At 37.9% G+C, this 19,436-nt stretch overlaps 1 protein-coding gene across 1 annotated transcript in view; it reads right to left on the bottom strand.

The window, feature by feature from the left end:
• The window catches only part of TEX11 (testis expressed 11), a 212,587-nt gene that overhangs the window by 183,564 nt on the left and 9,587 nt on the right, over positions 1-19,436 (bottom strand). Inside the window, exons 3-4 of the mRNA XM_055565760.1 lie at positions 11,337-11,458; positions 4,219-4,303 (exon numbers count right to left, since the gene is read on the bottom strand). Of these exons, the coding sequence (XP_055421735.1) occupies positions 4,219-4,303; positions 11,337-11,458 (207 nt within the window). The remainder of the gene's footprint in view (positions 1-4,218; positions 4,304-11,336; positions 11,459-19,436) is intronic.

Genomic DNA, 19,436 nt, shown 5'->3' with positions numbered 1-19,436 from the left:
ATAACTGAACTAATTGCCTTGATATTTTCAAAACTCGGCAGCCATTCTATCTATGCTAATATCATTTTAATTAATACTCCAATAAAAAGCGATTTGCCCAGCTTAAATTACAGGATAATTGAAGTAATCAAATTTTTATTAACCATCACAAAATGTAAAATTTATTCATTCCCTCAACAAATTTAATTTGTTTCTGGAAAAAAACTTACAGTAAAATAATTTCTAAACATATATTTACTTTGTCTTGCATTTCCAGTTTTGAAAATGTTTCTTTTTTTCCAAAGTTTACTAATTTTTCAGTATTCTCAACGACCCTGATCTCTCAATTATTTCCCCTCTCCAAAGATATCTTCGGTGCTTCCCTCTCTATTCCTTCCCCACTACCTTCAAATATATCTATTTCCCTTCTTTGAAAAAATTCAACTAACCCCACTGTGCTTCAAGCTTCCATCCCATTTCACCTCTTCCTCTCATTTCCAAACTTTTTTTTTTTTTAATTATTTGGCTGCATCAGGTCTTAATTGCAGCACTTAGGGTCTTCTGGTTAAGGCATGTGGTCTCTCTAGTTGTGGTGCAGGCTTGTGGGATCTTAGTTCCCAGATCAGGGATCAAACCTGTGTCCCCTGCACTGCAAGGTGGTTCTTAACAAGGACCACCAGGAAAAGTCTCAAATTTTCATGATCTGAATGACCTACTATCTCAATTTTATTACTGCTCCCTCTTTTCCCTAATGTCCTGCAATCTGTTAGGCTTCATTATCATTTTACTAAAGCTGCACTCACAAAGATCAGCTTCCCTGACTTCACAGCAACATTTCCCAATGATCATAACCTTTTTGAAAAATACCACTTCCTTCACCTCACTCTATCCTAGTTCAGCATGAAGCAGTGTCCCTCTGTGGGAACTGTCTTAGTCTAAGAACTTTGCTCCAGGCCTACATTCTTAATCCAGGTGTATATAACTATCACCATTAAGCCTTCTGACCAAAGGCAGCTGAGGCTAAGACAGAACGCTATTTCAGTATAAAGATGTTTTCTTTGATGTTGTTGTTCTATCCTCATCTTCTCATCAGCCTGTTCTTGGCCCTCTATACTATAAATATCCTGGTTAGGTGCTTGTTGACGGACTTTACACAAAACAAAGATTTTTTCTCACATCTCTAACTTTACACAAAACATAGATTTGCATCTGCTGGCACTTGTGAATTCTTTATTTGTCCTGTTTATTTAGCTTTAATCCATTCCTTTCTAAATCTTCAAGAATAATGTGCCTTGTATTTTCATTCTGGAGTCTTACCTTGTCCCTTTTACCTACTACCTGCCATAACATGGTTTGACAACCCTATAAAGGAGTATGTACTCAATAAGTGCATAGTGCTTATTTAACTTATATGCAGAGTCCATCATGTGAAATGCCGGGCTGGATGAAGCACAAGCTGGAATCAAGACTGCTGAGAGAAATATCAATAACCTCAGATACGCAGATGACACCACCCTTACGGCAGAAAGTGAAGAGGAACTAAAGAGCCTCTTGATGAAAGTGAAAGAGGAGAGTGAAAAAGCTCGCTTAAAACTCCACATTCAAAAAACTAACATCATGGCATCCAGTCCCATCACTCCATGGCAAACAGATGGAGAAACAATGGAAACAGGGACAGACTTTATTTTCTTGGGCTCCAAAATCACTGCAGATGGTGACTGCAGCCATGAAATCAAAAGACACTTGCTCCTTGGAAGAAAACCTATGACAAACCTAGACAGCATATTAAAAAGCAGAGGTATTATTTTGCTGACAAATGTCCATCTAGTCAAAGCTATAGTTTTTCCAGGAGTCATGTATGGATGTGATTGTTGAACTATAAAGAAAGCTGAGCACCAAAGAATCAATGCTTTTGAACTGTGGTGTTGGAGAAGACTCTTGAGAGTCCCTTGGACTGCAAGGAGATCAAACCAGTCAGTCCTAAAGGAAATCAGTCCTGAATATTCATTGGAAGGACTGATGCTAAAGCTGGAGCTCCAATATTTTGGCCACCTGATGTGAAGAATTGACTCACTGGAAAAGACCATGATGCTGGGCAAGATTGAAGGTGGGAGGAGAAGGGGACAACAGAGGATGAGATGGTTAGATGGCATCACTGACTTGATGAACATGAGTATAGTGAGTCCTGGGAGTTGGTGATGGACATGGAAGCCTGGTATGCTGCAGTCCATGGGGTCGCAAAGAGTCAGACACGACTGAGTGACTGAACTGAAGTGGATGGTAAGTATCCTCTAGAATATTTTGACTATTCCTTTTATGTCTCCTATCCTTGCTCTTTTACTTAACTGGAAGAATTAAGGTTAAAATCTCACTACTTTATTCTCTCAACACCATTGGTTCTTAAAATTTGCTGTGCATGAAAATTCCTAAGAAATTTTTTCAAATTATAGACATGCCCAGAATTCCTCCTAAACCCCAAAATCAAAACCTCCAATGATGGGGCCTCGGCATCTGTATTTGAAAAAGGCTCCACAAGGGACTCTCATTTATATGAATATTTAAGAACCACTGTTCTTTCTTTTCTCCCTCTGAGAATTCAACAACTTGTGTGGCTTCAACAATCACCTCCATGTGAATAACTATCAAATCTATAGGCAGCCCAACCTTTCACACAAGCTCCAGTCTCACATCTCTAACTTTACTGTCACCTCAAATACAACAGGTCTAATACTAAAGTTTACAAGTCATTTGTCTACTTCTCGCTTTCCCATTTCTGTCCATTGTTCCATAATCCTTCCCAAGAATACAAAATTATAGTGCATAAATCTTGAATGACTTTTTTGATCACATAACATAATCCAGGCACATTGAATTTGTTTTTGAGACAAAATATCTTCCAACCAATCAATGTATTTTGGAAATAAAATTTTTTTTAAACCAGATGCTTCCTGCACTACATCCTGTATTCCACTGTATCTTAAAAATTCTGTACACATAACAAGCACCCAAATATCTAAGAAATGCAGAGTCAGTACATTATGAAAGGTCCTAGGGCTACAACTGCCATTTCATCTACCAAATCCCCACTACTGGGCAAGAAGTGAAAAACAGCCAGAGCAGTGTCCCTTGATATGCAGAATGGGAGGAGTTTAGAATTAACCCATTTTAACATCACACAATTCATCTGTACAGTAGGTTTCTCCCACAGATGAATTTCCAACTCTTCCCTCCTCACAACTCCAGGATCTAAGCCTTCTAGGAGCAATGATATCAACATTTATCTGAGAGTTAAAGAGATAGAACTGTTCTCTAAACATCTTAATAGAAGAATGGGCTAGTAAGTAAGTATATTATTGACTATACTAATCACTAAGTACCCAATACGTACACTGAGGTTGTATACAGTTTGGTTTATATTCATACAGATAAATATTTAGTATTAAATTCTATTTGTTGCATACAGACAAAATTCATTTGTCTGCAAGGCAAAGCACTCCAGAGATTCACCTTTTGACAGGTTGCCTCAACATATTCTTTATAATGAGGAAATATACTTTCCATAAATGCATTAACTGTCACTATCCTTGTTGGAAATCAGTATCTGTCAGCACACTAGATCCTGCCCATTTAGCTAAAGTGCTCATACTCTGCCAGAAAGTGGATCACATTTAATACACCAAAGCAGATGAATATGGTTTGGGGTTTTTTTTTTCGTTGTTATTCTTGTTTGCTCTATAATTTTCCTCAGTAACTCAGTCCAATGTTTATCAACCCACCTCATGAAGAAACTATTCTTTACGGATTTTTTATTCAATCTAAATTCCTCACACAGCAACATTTTTCATTATTTTCTTAATGGAGAAGAGAACCTACTATTTGATGGTTCTTCAGAATCCAGAAGATTCTGATCATCTCTTCTCCAGAGAAATAAACCACGTCCTTTGACATTTCTTCAAGTTCTCATTTTCCCCACCTCATTTTTAATTATCTTTTTTGTTCACCACCAGACTATTTCTTCAGTGAAGCTTTTAAATTTCTATGAAAAAGAGCTAACCTCTGAAAAACGATAAAACCAAGGCAGGGTTTGCTCGAGAAACTACAGTCTAAGGATTGTTTTGTTTAATTTTCTTTCAACAAATATGCATTTAAGAACTGATAAAAATATTTAAATTACAGGAACACAATCTGATGTACAATAAGAATATTCCTCATAGTATGAGTTACTAAACATATACGTACCTTTAGCTTTCTGTTCTTCATTTAACACCATATCTATATTATTGGTAATTATCCAGTTCCACAGGTTTACTGCCATTTCTTCAATCTGTGCAACAGAAACATTTTCTTAGTTAAAATACTGTCTGCCTCCAATGATATTTTATTTCTTGCATGTTTCACATTTATGTGACTATTGTGGGTTATTAACATGTCTGTTGGGAGCAGCATTAGGCATTACTGACAAAATGGAGGCATGGCCCCAACCCCCTCTCCTCATCCTGCAGGCACGGTCCTGGGATGAAGGAGTTAGGTCTTGTGATTCTGACTTGTTCTTTCCTTTCTTCAGTTGAGTCGGCTGGTAAGAATGTTAAGGTGCTTATTGTTCTTGAGAGAAGCATGAGAAAGCACAAAGCCTTCTGCAGTTGTGCCCAGAAAATAATCTATAAAGTAACCATTGACATTTGTTCAAGGATCTTTACAAAGAATGTTCCAGGCTGAGCACGTAGGTGGCAGCTTGAGGCCATGGGAAGGATTGTTATCTGAGACCTGTTTGTGAGGGAAATATTTATGACAAAAGAAGTTTGCTGAGTTTAGGGTTTAGGAGTAATTATGAATAGTTACAAGCTAAAAGTTTAAGGAATGTTGAAGTGTTAGCATATTTTACTATAGCTTACAGAGATTAGGAATTTTAAAGATATTAATAGCTAGAAGCCTTTTTAGGAGATGGTGATCTTAAGATGCTAGAGGCAAACAGGATTTAGAAAGATAAGAAATAAACTGAGGAATGTAGCATGAGTTACAATGTAATCACAAGTTAAGTATAGGACACATAAGAGGAAGTAGATAATAGACAGTAAACCCATTCTGAGAGAATTGCTGAAGCAGGAACTCTGTAGGGCAACAATGATTTCTGGAGACAATAAATCTGGGTGTGGTGGGGGGACTAAAAATGTCAAACCTCTGACCTAATGCTTTTGTCAAAGTATAAAAGAAAACCTGAAGCTTAAAATAAACATGTAGCCCCGCACCTTGAGTCAGAGGCTACATCATTGTCCATCGACACAGCTCACCCCTTCAGGCTGATTCCCTGGCTGCTGGAGCTGGACTCCGGCACATGTCCTCCATAACCTAGTCTCATTTTACCTTTTCTCCCCAAAACTTAGCATCAGAGTAATTATATCACTGTCCTATCAACACAACTTGTTCATTCCTATCTGTGTACCTTTATTCATACAAACCAGTCAGTCCTAAAGGAAATCAACCCTGAATATTCACTGGAAGGACTGTTGCTGACATGGAAGCTCCAATACTTTGGCCACCTGATGTGAAGAGCCAACTCATTGGAAAAGACCCTGATGCTGGGAAAGATTGAGGGCAGGAGGAGAAGGGGGCAACAAAGGACGAGATGGTTGGATGGTACCACCGACTCACTGGACATGGGTTTGAGCAACCTTCAGGAGATAGTGAAGGACAGGGGAGCCTGGCATGCTGCAGTCCATGGGGCTGCAAAGAGGACACAACTTAGTGACTAAACAACAAGAAATTCATACTGTTGGCTTCACCAGATATACCTCCTCCCCTTATCTTTATGTAATTCAAATTCAACCTCACCAAGAACATACATGAAATTTTCAACAACCACTACATTCTTCATTATCTTTCTCTTCTTTGAATTCCTGTATTCACTAAGTTTCACATAACTGAACAATTAATTATGCTACTTTGTATTATTTATCTTTTGTTTTTGTTGTTACTCTTATTTCCCAACTAGGCTTCTTGATATCAAAGATCGTATCTTACTCAATTTATGTAGCACTCACATTACCTACCAAAGGGCTAAGTAAAGAATACATATTCAAATAATAAGATTCATTTTACTATATCCTGTTCTAGGAACAAGGGGAGCAAAGATTTTGGCAGCTTCTTTTGGGGTTTATCTTTCTATCAGGTCAACCAGATGAAAAAATGAATCAATCTCATAGCATCAAAAGAATAAAATTTGCAGTAAGTTGGCTTCTGGCAAGAGATCTCTAGAGGCAATAGTTGATCCTGGGTGGTACTACTGCCTGAGACCAATATACCATAGCTCTGACCTAAATCTCCCAGTGTGCTATAGTGACGACAATACAAGTTATATACCTACCATTCTTATCATAAACATATTGATAGCAAATGACTAAAAGGAATAATAACTGGAAAAAAACTTAAACTCAGTCTGTGTACAATAATGGTACACAATTGTATTTTAGTTTATTTGTTTATTTTCTCCAGTGCCACTTTTTCCCCCTATGGTTTCAAATTTCCCTGATGAGCTCTGCTTTGAACAGATTATTTATTTGGCATGGCCATCATTTCACTAACTATTCTGCAGCTAATTGTCATGCTCACCTCCATCTCGCTCACATAGTATCCCCATCCCACAACTGACCTAATGATGACTTTCACATGAAGTATTATTTGATATGTTTCATCAAAAGCATATGGAGTTAATATTTGACTCAAAATTTCCCAGAAAAACAAATGGTATTTAGGGGGAAATATTAACATCAGAATAAAGCAACTTAAAGAAGTTGCCTTTTTTGGTATTTTAGAAAGCAATTTAACAATATGTAAAAAGAGCCAAAAAATGTTCTTATCTTTTGACACAGAAATTGTTTTACTGAAATAATCTAAAATATGGAGGGGATAATCTCTGCACTTAATAGTGTTCCTCATACCATTATTTACAATAGTGAAAAATTAAGAACAATATAAGCACTCAGTAATAAAGAAATATATAGATAAATTACAATAAATCTACTAGATGGAATGTTATTCAGTCATTTAAGACAGTGATCATGGACTTCCCTGGTGGCCCAGTGGTTAAGACTCCACCTGCCAACACAGGGGACATAGGTTCAATTCTTGGTCCAGGAAGATTCTACATTTCTCAGGACAACTAAGCCTGCATGCCACAACTACTAAAGTCCACAGGCCCTAGAGTAACAAAACAATAAATACTGTTATGATTCCACTTATATGAGGTACCAAGAGTAGTCAAACTTATGGAGATAGAAAGCAGAATGCTGGTTGACAGAGTCTGGGGAAAAGGAAAATGAAGTAGTTGTTTAACAGGTATAGAATTTCAGTTTTTCAAGATGAAAAGAGTTCAGGAATTGGTTGCACAATGATGTGAATGTACTTGATACCACTGAATTTTACATTTTAAAATAGTTAAAGATGGTAAATTTTATGTTATGTATACTTTACCACAATTAAAAATAAAACAAGCACAGTGAGATACTACTTTACATTCACTAGGATGGCTATAATCAAAAAGACAGATAACAATAAATTTTGCTCCTGATGTAGAAAAATTGGGTCACTCGTACACTGCTGGTGGGAATGTAAAATGGTACAGTCACTTTGGAAAACAATCCAGCAGTTCCTCAAAAACAAAAGAGTTACTATATGACCAGTAAATTCACTCTTAGGTACACACCTGGAAGAAATGACAGAAACCAACAAAATTTCTGTAAAGCAATTATCCTTCAATTAAAAGATAAATGTTTTAAAATATGTAAAACCTGTACATGAATGCTCATAGCAGCATTATTTTTAAGACATTCATTCTCCTCAGATTTATATGTAGATTTAATATAATCCTTATTAAAATATCAACAGAGCTTTTTTTCACTTGAATTAATACTTGTTTTAATTAGAGGATATTACTTAACAATATTGTGATGGTTTTTGCCATACATCAACATGAACTAGCCATAGGTATATATATGTTCCCTCCCTCTTGAACCCTCCTCCCACCTCCCTCCCCATCCCACCCCTCTAAGGTATCACAGAGCACCAGCTTTGGGTTCTCTGTGTAATACATCCAACTCCCACTAGCTATCTATTTTACATATACTAGCATATATGTTGGAGAAGGCAATGGCAACCCACTCCAGTACTCTTGCCTGGAAAATCCCATGGACGGAGGAGCCTGCTGGGCTGCAGTCCATGGCGTCGCTGGGAGTCGGACACGACTGAGCGACTTCACTTTCACGCATTGGAGAAGGAAATGGCAACCCACTCCAGTGTTCTTTCCTGGAGAATCCCAGGGATGGGAGAGCCTGGTGGGCTGCCATCTCTGGGGTCACACAGAGTCGGACACGACCGAAGCAACTTAGCAGCAGGAGCAGCAGCAGCGTATATGCTTCAAGGCTATTCTCTCAAATCATTCCACCCTGTCCTTCCCTCACTGTGTCCAGAAGTCTATTCTGTAGACACAGACAGCAAAGTGTATCTTCTTTGCTGCCCTGCAAATAGGATCATCAATACTATCTTTCTAGACTCCATATATATTCATTAATATATGATATTTGTCTTTCTCTTTCTGACTTACTTCACTCTGTATAATAGGCTCTAGGTTGATCTACCTCATTAGCACTGACTCAAATGCATTCCTTTTTATAGCTGAATAATATTCCATTACTGATGGACCCTGATGCTGGGAAAGACTGAAAGCAAAAGAGGGTGGCAGAGGATGACAATTGGATAGCATCACCAATTCAATGGACATGAACTTGGGCAAACTCTGGGAGACGGTGAGGAACAGGGAGTGGTGGTGTGCTACAGTCCATGGAGTTGCAAAGAGTTAGAAATGACCTAGTGACTGAACAACAACAACATTCCTTTGTGAATATGTACCACAACTTCCTTATCCATTCATCTGTCAGTGGACATCTAGGTTGCTTCCATGTCCAAGATATTGTTAATAGTGCCATAGCAACATTATTTATAGCAGCCAAAAAGTATAAACAGCCCAAATGTTCATCAACAGATGAATGGATATACAAAATGTGACATACCCAAAGAATGAAATATTATTCAGCCATAAAAGGTAATGAGTTACAGATACATGCTACAACATGAAAGAACTTTGAAAACATTATGCTAAGGGAAGATCCCCTGGAGAAAGTAGAGGCTACCCACTCCAGTATTCTGGCCTGGGGGTCGCAAAGAGTTGGATACAACTGAGCGACTTGCACTTTCACTTTCAAGTGAAAGAAGTCAGTCCCAAAAGACCACATATTGTATAATTCCATTTATATAATATGTCCAGAATAGGCAAATCCATAGGGACAGAAAGTAGATTAGAAGCTGTCTAGAGCTGGAGAAGAAAGAAGGAAATAGAGTGTGTTTCTTTCTGGGGTGATGAAAATGTTCTGAAGTTCACTTTGGTGATGAGTATACAACTCTGTGAAATACTAAAAATCATTGACTTGTACACTTGGGTAAACTATATGGCATATGAATCATATATAAAGCTACATACATGTGTGTGTGTGGGTATTAGTCACTCAGTCGTGTCCGACTCTTTGTGACCCCATGGACTGTAGCCCACCAGGCTCCTCTGCCCAGGGGATTCTCCAGGCAAGAATACTGGAGTGGGTTGCTGTGCCCTTCATATGAAAGATATTTACAATAAACTTTCTTCTCACCTTTCCATTTGTACAGTCACCTAAATGGAAGGATCTGCCCAAGGTAAACATTTTCAAAATGTTTCAGAACCTCAAGGCAATTTCAAAATTAAGTGACAGACTTCCAATTAAACACTAGAAAAAAAATACCCTCCCCTCAAAAAAAGCACTACCTCCGAAGGCTTATATTCAACTGAGTTCCCCACTACTAGGTAGTTTCTTATTCTACTGCAAAAGGAAGGAAAAGAGAATTACTATTAAGTGACTAACTACTATGTATAAGATGGGTTTAGAAAAAGCAGAGGAACCAGAGATCAAATTGCCAACATCCATTGGATCATACAGAAAGCAAGGGAATTCCAGAAAAACATCTTCTGCTTCATTGACTAGGCTAAAGCCTTTGACTGTGTTAATCACAACTGTGGAAAATTATTAAAGAGATAGGAATACAAGATCATCTTATCTGTCTCATGAGAAACTTGTATGCAGGCAAGAAGTAACAATTACAACTGGACGTGGAACAACTGATTGGTTCAAAACTGAGAAAGGAGTATGACAAGGCTGTATATTGTCACCCTGTTAATTACATGCAGAGTACATCATGCAAAATGCAGGGCTGAATTAATCACAAGCTGGAATTAAGATTGCCAGGAGAAATATCAAAAATCTCAGATAAGCAGATGACACCACCCCAATGGCAGAAAGAGAAGAACTAAAGAGCCTCTTGATGAGGGTGACAGAGGAAAGTGAAAAAGCTGGCTTAATTAAAAAAACTAAGATCATGGCATCTGATCCCATCACTTCATGGCACATAGAAGGGGCTCCAAAATCACTGCAGATGGTGAGCACAGCCATGAAATTAGAAGATGCTTGCTCCTTGGAATAAACACTATATAACAAATCTCAACAGCATATTAAAAGCAGAGACATCACTTTGCCAACAAAGGTCTGTATAGTCAAAGCTATGGTTTTTCCAGTCATCATATACAGATGTGATAGCTGGACCATAAAGAATGCTGAGCACTGAAGAACTGATGCTTTCAAACTGTGGTGCTGGAGAAGACTCTCGAGAGTCCCTTTGCCTGCAAGGAGATCAAACCAGTCAATCCTAAAGGAAACCAACCCTGAATGGAATGATGCTGAAGCTGATGCTCTAGTACTTTGGCCACCTGATTCAAAGAGCCGACTCATTAGAAAAGGCCCTGAAAGACTAAAAGCTAAAGGAGAAGGGGGCAGGAGAGAATGAGACGGTTAGGCAGCATCACAAACTCAAGAGGACATGAATCTGAGCAAACTCCAGGAGATAGTGAAGGACAGGGGAGCCTGGTGTGGTACAGTCCGTGAGTCATAAAGTCAGACACAACTTAGCAAATGAACAACAACAACCCAGGACCTAAAATATGTTATTTTGTTCACTATTCATAACAACATTGGGAGGTGGGTTTTATTATTCTCTTTTTAACATATGAGAAGAGTGAAGCCTAGAGAGGTTAAATAGTACATATTAAATTTGAGACATATTTTTCCATTGGTTTCTAAAACACTATTTTACCTAAATGTGCCATTAGGCTTGATTTCTATGTATTTAGATTTCATGTTAATCATGAAGATTGTTTTTTTATTTATACATTAATTAAAACAGTGAATCATAAAAACTTATCATAAAATTATTTTTATACCAACCTGAAAATCCCGTATTTCAGCCATAGACTCTCTGTTGATATTTCCTATATCCATGAAGAGTTTATCAATTGCCTCAGGTGTGGTAGGTGAAATGTCTGTCGCAATTAGGTTTTCAATAGTTTCTGAAATAACAATAAATGATAAAAGTGACATGAACTATCAACATTGGCTGAAACTAGCAAATCATTCTGAAATCTGTTCCTACAGCATGAAGAAACTCCAATGATCCTTAGGGTAAAACTGAACTGGAGCTAAAGTTTATTTTAGCTAAAGGAAGAGTACAGTTTTCAAATAAATTTTCTATTTCCTGGGACTCACTTGTTTATAACTTAATCATCATTACTCATTCTCAAAGTAAAATGCATTGACTTCACAAATAGTATTGTAATTAATAGGTCATTTTAAAACTATAAAATAGAAATTAACAATGTCTTCAAAACTACAAAATCTAGAAATTCTGAAGGGAGACTTAAGATATATGCCCTGTAAAACTGAGATACTTATTAATACATTCAAACATTAGGCAGACATACTCTGAAGTCTTGACCCTACCTTCTGAGAAAAAAAATGACATGCTCAGTTAGCAACAACATTAACCAGTTACTGAATCTATAGAAATGATTTCACCATTTTCTAAGACTTGAACTTCAGAATCCATATGGCTGAACCTGATTAAGCCATAGAATTCCTTAAAATTAAAACATGATGTATAACCATAATTGATGCTTTTCACATTATCAAAATTGAAGTTTTTTCAAACTCATGTAACAGAGGTCTCGATAACCTACGTCTCTAATTTCTTGCATTGCTTCTGAGCATTAACTAGCATTAACGATACTAATAAGAACACCTTCTGGAATATTTTTAATCTGCTACAATAAACAGATTTTTAACCTGTTAAAATAAACAATACATCTTCTAAATTAAATTCTTTGTTAAATATCAGAAAATAGATTCACATAGCCACTTCACAAAGCAAACTATTTTCAAATATACTCAAATATTTTTTAAAGCTCATAGAATCTTTAGAACCCTTCATGATCAGATTTTAGGGAAAACATACCATATATATTTCAGAGGCCTCAAGTAATGATACATATGAAAATAAAAACCTCTAGCTTCCTTACTCCCATAAAGCAGTTAATAAGCTAATATTAAATTTTTTTATTCTTCTAAGATTAGGTAACCATTATGCCTTGCTCAAAATACTGATAACAGATTTAGGAAAGTTTAGAATGGAAGAAAATATTTGCAAATCATATATCTGATAAGGGCTTAATATCCAAAACATATAAAGAAATCAGACAACTTAATGGTAAAAACTCAAACTTAGGAAACATGGTGAAGACCACTAGGTACACGAAGAAAAGAAGCTCAACATTATTTATCATCAAAGAAATGCAAATCAAAACCACAATGAGATATCACCTCACACCTGTTAGAATGGCCATCATAAAAAAAGACAAGCAATAAGTAGTTCTGGCAGGAATCTGGAGAAAAGGGATGCCTCAGCACTGTCAGTGGAAATGTAAATTGGTGCAGCCACTATGGAAAACAGTAAAGTTCCTCAAAAAATTAAAAACAAAACTACCATATGATTCTACTTCTAGGTAGTATCTGAAGAAAATTTAAAAACTAATTGAAAAGATTATGTGCAAACTCATGTTCACTGCAGGACCATTTACAATAGCTAAGATGTGGAAGAGAAGACTACACATGGACATCACCAAATGGTCAACACCAAAATTAGATTGATTATATCCTTTGCAGCCAAAGATGGAGAAGCTCTATACCATCAGCAAAAACAAGACCAGTAGTGGACTGTGGCTCAGATCATGAACTGCTTATTGCCAAATTCAGACTTAAACTGAAGAAAGTAGAGGAAACCACTAGACCATTCAGTTCAGTTCAGTTCGGTCGCTCAGTCATGTCCGACTCTTTGCGACCCCATGAATTGCAGTACGCCAGGCCTCCCTGTCCATCACCAACTTCCAGAGTTCACCCAAACTCATGTCCATCGAGTCGGTGATGCCATCCAGCCATCTCATCCTCTGTCGTCCCCTTCTCCTCCTGCCCCCAATCCCTCCCAGCATCAGAGTCTATTCAGGTATGACCTAAATCAAATCCCTTATGATTATACAGTGGAAGTGAGAAATAGATTTAAGGGACTAGGTCTGAAACACAGAGTGCCTAATGAACTATGGATGGAGGTTCATGACATTGTACAGGGAGCAAGACCATCCCCAAGAAAAAGAAATGCAAAAAAGCGAAATGGCTGTCTGAGGAGGTCTTACAAATAGCTGTGAAAAGGAGAGAAGCGAAAAGCAAAGGAGAAAAGGAAAAGATATAAGCATCTGAATGCAGAGTTCCAAAGAATAGCAAGGACAGGTAAGAAAGCCTTCCTCAGCAATCAATGTAAAAAAATAGAGGAAAACAACAGAATGGGGAAGACTAGAGATCTCTTCAAGAAAATTAGAGATACCAAGGGAACATTTCATGCAAAGATGGTATCAATAAAGGACAGAAATGGTATGGACCTAACAGAAGCCGAAGATATTAAGAAGTGGCAAGAATACACAAAAGAACTGTACAAAAAAGATCTTCACAACCCAGATAATCATGATGGGTTGATCACTCACACTCACCTAGAGCCGGACACCCTGGAATGTGAAGTCAAGTGGGCCTTAGGACGCATCACTATGAACAAAGTTAGTGGAGGTGATGGAATTCCAGTTGAGCTATTTCAAATCCTGAAAGATGATGCTGTGAAAGTGCTGCACTCAATATGTCAGCAAATTTGGAAAACTCAAGCAGTGGCCACAGGACTGGGAAAGGTCAGTTTTCATTCCAATCCCAAAGATAGGTAATGCCAAAGAATGCTCAAACTACCACACAATTGCACTCATCTCACACGCTAGTAATGCTCAAAATTCTCCAAGCCAGGCTTCAGCAATAGGTGAACCATGAACTTCCAAATGTTCAAGCTGGTTTTAGAAAAGGCAGAGGAACCAGAGATCAAATTGCCAACATCTGCTGGATCATTGAAAAAGCAAGAGAGTTCCAGAAAAACATCAATTTCTGCTTTACTGACTATGCCAAAGCCTTTGACTGTGTGGATCACAATAAATTGTGGAAAATCCTGAAAGAGATGGTAATACCAGACGACTTGACCTGCCTGTTTGAGAAACCGTATGCAGGTCAGGAAGCAACAGTTAGAACTGGACATGGAACAACAGACTGCTTCCAAATAGGAAAAGCAGTACGTCAAGGCTGTATATTGTCACCCTGCTTATTTAACTTATATGCAGAGTACATCATGAGAAACGCTGGGCTGGAGGAAGCATAAGCTGGAATCAAGATTGCTGGGAGAAATATCAATAACCTCAGATATGCAGATGACACCACCCTTATGGCAGAAAGTGAAGAAGAACTAAAGAGCCTCTTGATGAAAGTGAAAGAGGAGAGAGAAGAGTGAAAAAGTTGGCTTAAAGCTCAACATTCAGAAAACTAAGATCACGGCATCCGGTCTCATCACTTCATGGCAAATAGATGGGGAAACAGTGGAAACAGTGGCTGACTTTATTTTTCTGGGCTCCAAAATCACTGCAGATGGTGATTGCAGCCATGAAATTAAAAGATGCTTACTCCTTGGAAGGAGAGTTATGACCAACCTAGACAGCATATTAAAGAAGAGAGACATTACTTTGTCAACAAAGGTCCATCTAGTCAAAGCTATGGTTTTTCCAGTGGTCATGTATGGATGTGAGACTTGGGACTGTGAAGAAAGCTGAGCGCTGAAGAATTGATGCTTTTCAACTGTGGTGTTGGGAGAAGACTCTTGAGAGTCCCTTGGACTGCAAGGAGATCCAACCAGTCCATCCTAAAGGAGATCAGTCCTGGGTGTTCACTGGAGGGACTGATGCTGAAGCTGAAACTCCAATACTTTGGCCACCTGATGCGGAGAGCTAACTCATCTGAAAAGACCCTGATGCTGGGAAAGATTGAGGGCAGGAGGAGAAGCGGACGACAGAGGATGAGATGGCTGGATGGCATCACCGCCACAATGGACATGGGTTTGGGTGGACTCCGGGAGTTGGTGATGGACAGGGAGGCCTGGCGTGCTGCAGTTCATGGGGTCGCAAAGAGTCAGACACAACTGAGTGACTGAACTGAAGACATGGAAAGAACCTAAGTGCCCATCGATGGATGAATGAATAAAGAAAATGTGGTAAATATATACAATAGAATATTATTCAGCCGTAAAAGAATGAAATCTTGCCATCTGCAACATGGATGGACTTTAAAGGTGTTATGCTAAGTGAAACAAGTCGGAGAAAGACAAATACTATATGATCTCACTGACACATAGAGACATTAAAAAGAGAAAGCCCATAGATACAGGAAATAGATTGGTGGTTGCCAGAAGCAGGAGGCAGAGTGGGCCAAATGGGTAAAGGAAATCAAAAGATACACTTTCAGCTATAAAATAAATAGGTCATAGGAATGTGATGTATAGCATGACAACTATTATATATTTTTAAATTGCTAAGAGTAAAAAACTGCTAAGAATAAATCTTAAAATTTATCAACACAAGAAAAATATCTAACTATGTATAGTGATGGATGTTGTTTTTTATTTTTGTGATGGATGTTAAATTAGACTTATTGTGCTGATTTTGTAATATACATAAATATTGAATCATTATGTTGCATACTTGAAACCAATATAATGTTGTATGTCAATTATACCACAATTTTTAAAAAATTAGGAAAAAATTTTAAGTGTTTTAAAAAAATCCAAGTATCATTTAGAAAGATTTCTTAAAATGTTTTTGAAAAGAAAAAAACCATTAGCGTGGGGTGTCTGGCACTGGAGCTTGCTGCCTCTTGGGTGGAGCGTGGTCCCAGTGTAGGTATGTCATAGGGAACAATATTCCCTGGGGTCAGGAATTCTATGATAGTCCAAAGTTCTGGAGTTGAGCCTCCTGCCTCTGGGTTTCAATCCCAACCTCTGACAGTAGCATCAAGACTTCTCTGTCCATACAACGCAGAAGACAAAACCCTTAGGTTAATGGTGAAACAACTCCCCACAGCCAGGAACACCCAAAGAGATTCACAGAGTTATACAGAGGAGAGGGAGGAAGGAGATAGAGGCGACCAGGAGGAGAAAAGGGGGAGTAGTCAAAAGAGAAGAAGGCAATCAAGCCAGTAATCAAATCCCTAAGTGAAAATGGATATTAGAAATTAAACTCTTAAAGGTACAAAATTAATAACAAAAGATCAAAAAGCAAAAATTAAAAACATAGAAAAATTGGACTCTTAAAAGTACAATATAAAAAAAAGTAAATTGAACATAAAAAACCATACTAGGATAGTATGAGGAAAAAAAGAAAATGAGGATGGGAAAGAAAGTTTAAAAAAGAGGAAAAAATAAGAATAAAAAATAAAAAGAAATAATAAACTTTTAAAAAATAATTATATAGAAAAATATATCTAGGAATTTCTCTGGAGCTGTTGTAAGCAGTGTGGGGTCATTTCAGTGTCAGATAATCCCTTGTTCCAGCTTGTACTTGTTCTCAAAGTCAACAGTTGCCCCTCAAATACAGTCTCAGCTTAACTGCAGGATTTTAATCTGCTGCACCTGCCACTTCTGGGGCAGTTCCCCTTTCTTTTCTTTGCTTAGGTTGGCCTCCTCTGCTTGCAAGTCTCTTCAGTGTCTCATTTCTGCCCTGACATGAGGGGACAAAAGTGGCCACTTACTCAGACTCACTTGCTCAGTTGTGCAGTGGCAAGGGAGGGATAACAAACACCGCTGAGATGTGTGGGTTGGATGTGCTCGCAATGGATGGACCACACAGGAGTCGCCACAGCCCAAGGTGGCATGCACTTCCCAGGTCCAAGCCACTGGAGCTAATCAGTGAATATGGTAAAATCACAGGATATAATATTAATACACAGAAATCCCTAGTATTCCTGTATGCTAACAATGAAAACAATTAGAAAGAAAAATTAAGGAAATAATACCATCCACCACTGCAATGAAAAGAATAAAATATTTAGGAATAAACTTCCCTAAAGAAACAAAAGACCTATATACAGAAAACTATAAAACACTGATGAAAGAAATGAAAGATGACACAACAGATGGAGAAATATGTCATGTTCTTGGATTCAAAGAATCAATATAGTGAAAATAAGTATACTACCCAAAGCAATCCACAGATTCAATGCAATCCCTATCAAACTACCAACAGTATTTTTCACAGAACTAGAACAAATAATTTCACAATTTGTATGGAAACACAAAAGTCCCCAAATAGCCAAAGCAATCTTGAGAAGAAAGAATGAAACTGGAGGAATCAACCTGCCTGACTTCAGACTATACTACAAAGCCAGAGTCATCAAGAAAGTATAATATTGGCACAAAGACAGAAATATAAATCAATAGACCAAAACACAAAGTCCAGAGATGATAAATCCACACACCTATGCACACCTTATCATTGACAAAGGAGGCAAAAATATACAATGGAGAAAAGACAGTCTCTTCGACAAGTGGTGCTGGGAAAACTGGGCAACTACGTGTAAAAGAATGAAAGAACACTTTCTAACATCATACACAAAAATAAACTCAAAATGGATTAAAGACCTAAATGTAAGACCAGAAACTATAAAACTCTTAGAGGAAAACATAGGCAGAACATTCTCCAACATAAATCACAGCAAGATCCTCTATGACTCACCTGCCAGAGCAATGGAAATAAAAACAAAAATAAACAAATGGGATCTAATTAAACTTAAAAGCTTGAAGGAAACTATAAGCAGTGTGAAAAGACAGCCCTCAGAATGGGAGAAAATAATAGCAAAGGAAACAAATGACAAAGAGTCATTCTCCAGAATATACAAGCAGCTCATGCAGCTCAGTATCAGAAAAAAGAACACCCCAATCAAAAAGTGGGCAAAAGACCTAAACAGACATTTCTCCAAAGAAGACATACAGATGGCTATTAAACACATGAAAAGATGTTCAACAATACTCAATTCAGAGAAATGCAAACCAAAACCAGAATAATTATCATCTCACACCAGGCAGAATGACCATCATCAAAAAGTCCACAATCAATAAATGCTGGACAGGGTGTGGAGAAAAGGGAACCCTCTTACACTGTTGGTGGGAATGCAAACTGGTACAGCCACTATGGAGAACAGTATGGAGATTCCTTAAAATGCTGGTACTAGAACTTGCCATATGACCCAGTAATCCCACTGCTGGGCATATGGAGGAAACCAGAATTCAAAGAGACACATGTACCCCAATATTCATTTTAGCACTATTTACAATAGCTAGGACATGGAAGCAACCTAGATTCCATCGGCAGATGAATGAATAAAGAAGTTGTATAGAACAGTCTTTTGGACTCTGTGGGAGAGGGAGAGGGTGGGATGACTTGGGAGAATGGCACTGAAATATGTATAATATCATATATGAAACAAGTCGCCAGTCCAGGTTTGATGCATGATACTGGATGCTTGGAGCTGGTGCACTGGGACAACCCAGAGGGATGGTATGGGGAGGGAGGAGGAAGGAGGGTTCAGGATGGGGAACACATGTATACCTGTGGCAGATTCATTTCGATATATGGCAAAACCAATACAATATTGTAAAGTTAAATAAAATAATAAAAAAAGAAGTTGTGGTACATATACTCAATGGAGTTATTACTCAGCTATAAAAAAGAAACACATTTGAGTCAGTTCTAATGAGGTGGATGAACCTGGAGCCTATTATATAGAGTGAAGTTAAGTCAGAAAGAGAAAGATAAATACAGTATATTAACACATATATATGGAATTTAGAAAGATGGCACCAACGATCCAACATGCAGGGCAGCAAAGGAGACACAGACATAAAGGACAGACTTTGGACTCAGTGGGAGAATGCGAGGGTGGGATGATTTGAGAGAATAGCACTGTAACATGTACATTACCATATTTACCAGTGTAAGTTCAATGCATGAAGCAGGGTACCCAAAGCCAGTGCTCTGGGACAACCAAGAGAGATACAGTGGGAGGGAAGAGGGAAGGAGTTTCAGGAGGAGG

Source organism: Bubalus kerabau, chromosome X, assembly GCF_029407905.1.
Source record: "Bubalus kerabau isolate K-KA32 ecotype Philippines breed swamp buffalo chromosome X, PCC_UOA_SB_1v2, whole genome shotgun sequence".
Lineage (NCBI taxonomy): Eukaryota > Metazoa > Chordata > Mammalia > Artiodactyla > Bovidae > Bubalus > Bubalus kerabau.
Note: the sequence above shows the minus strand (reverse complement) of the source record. Positions and strands in the feature narration are given on the sequence as shown.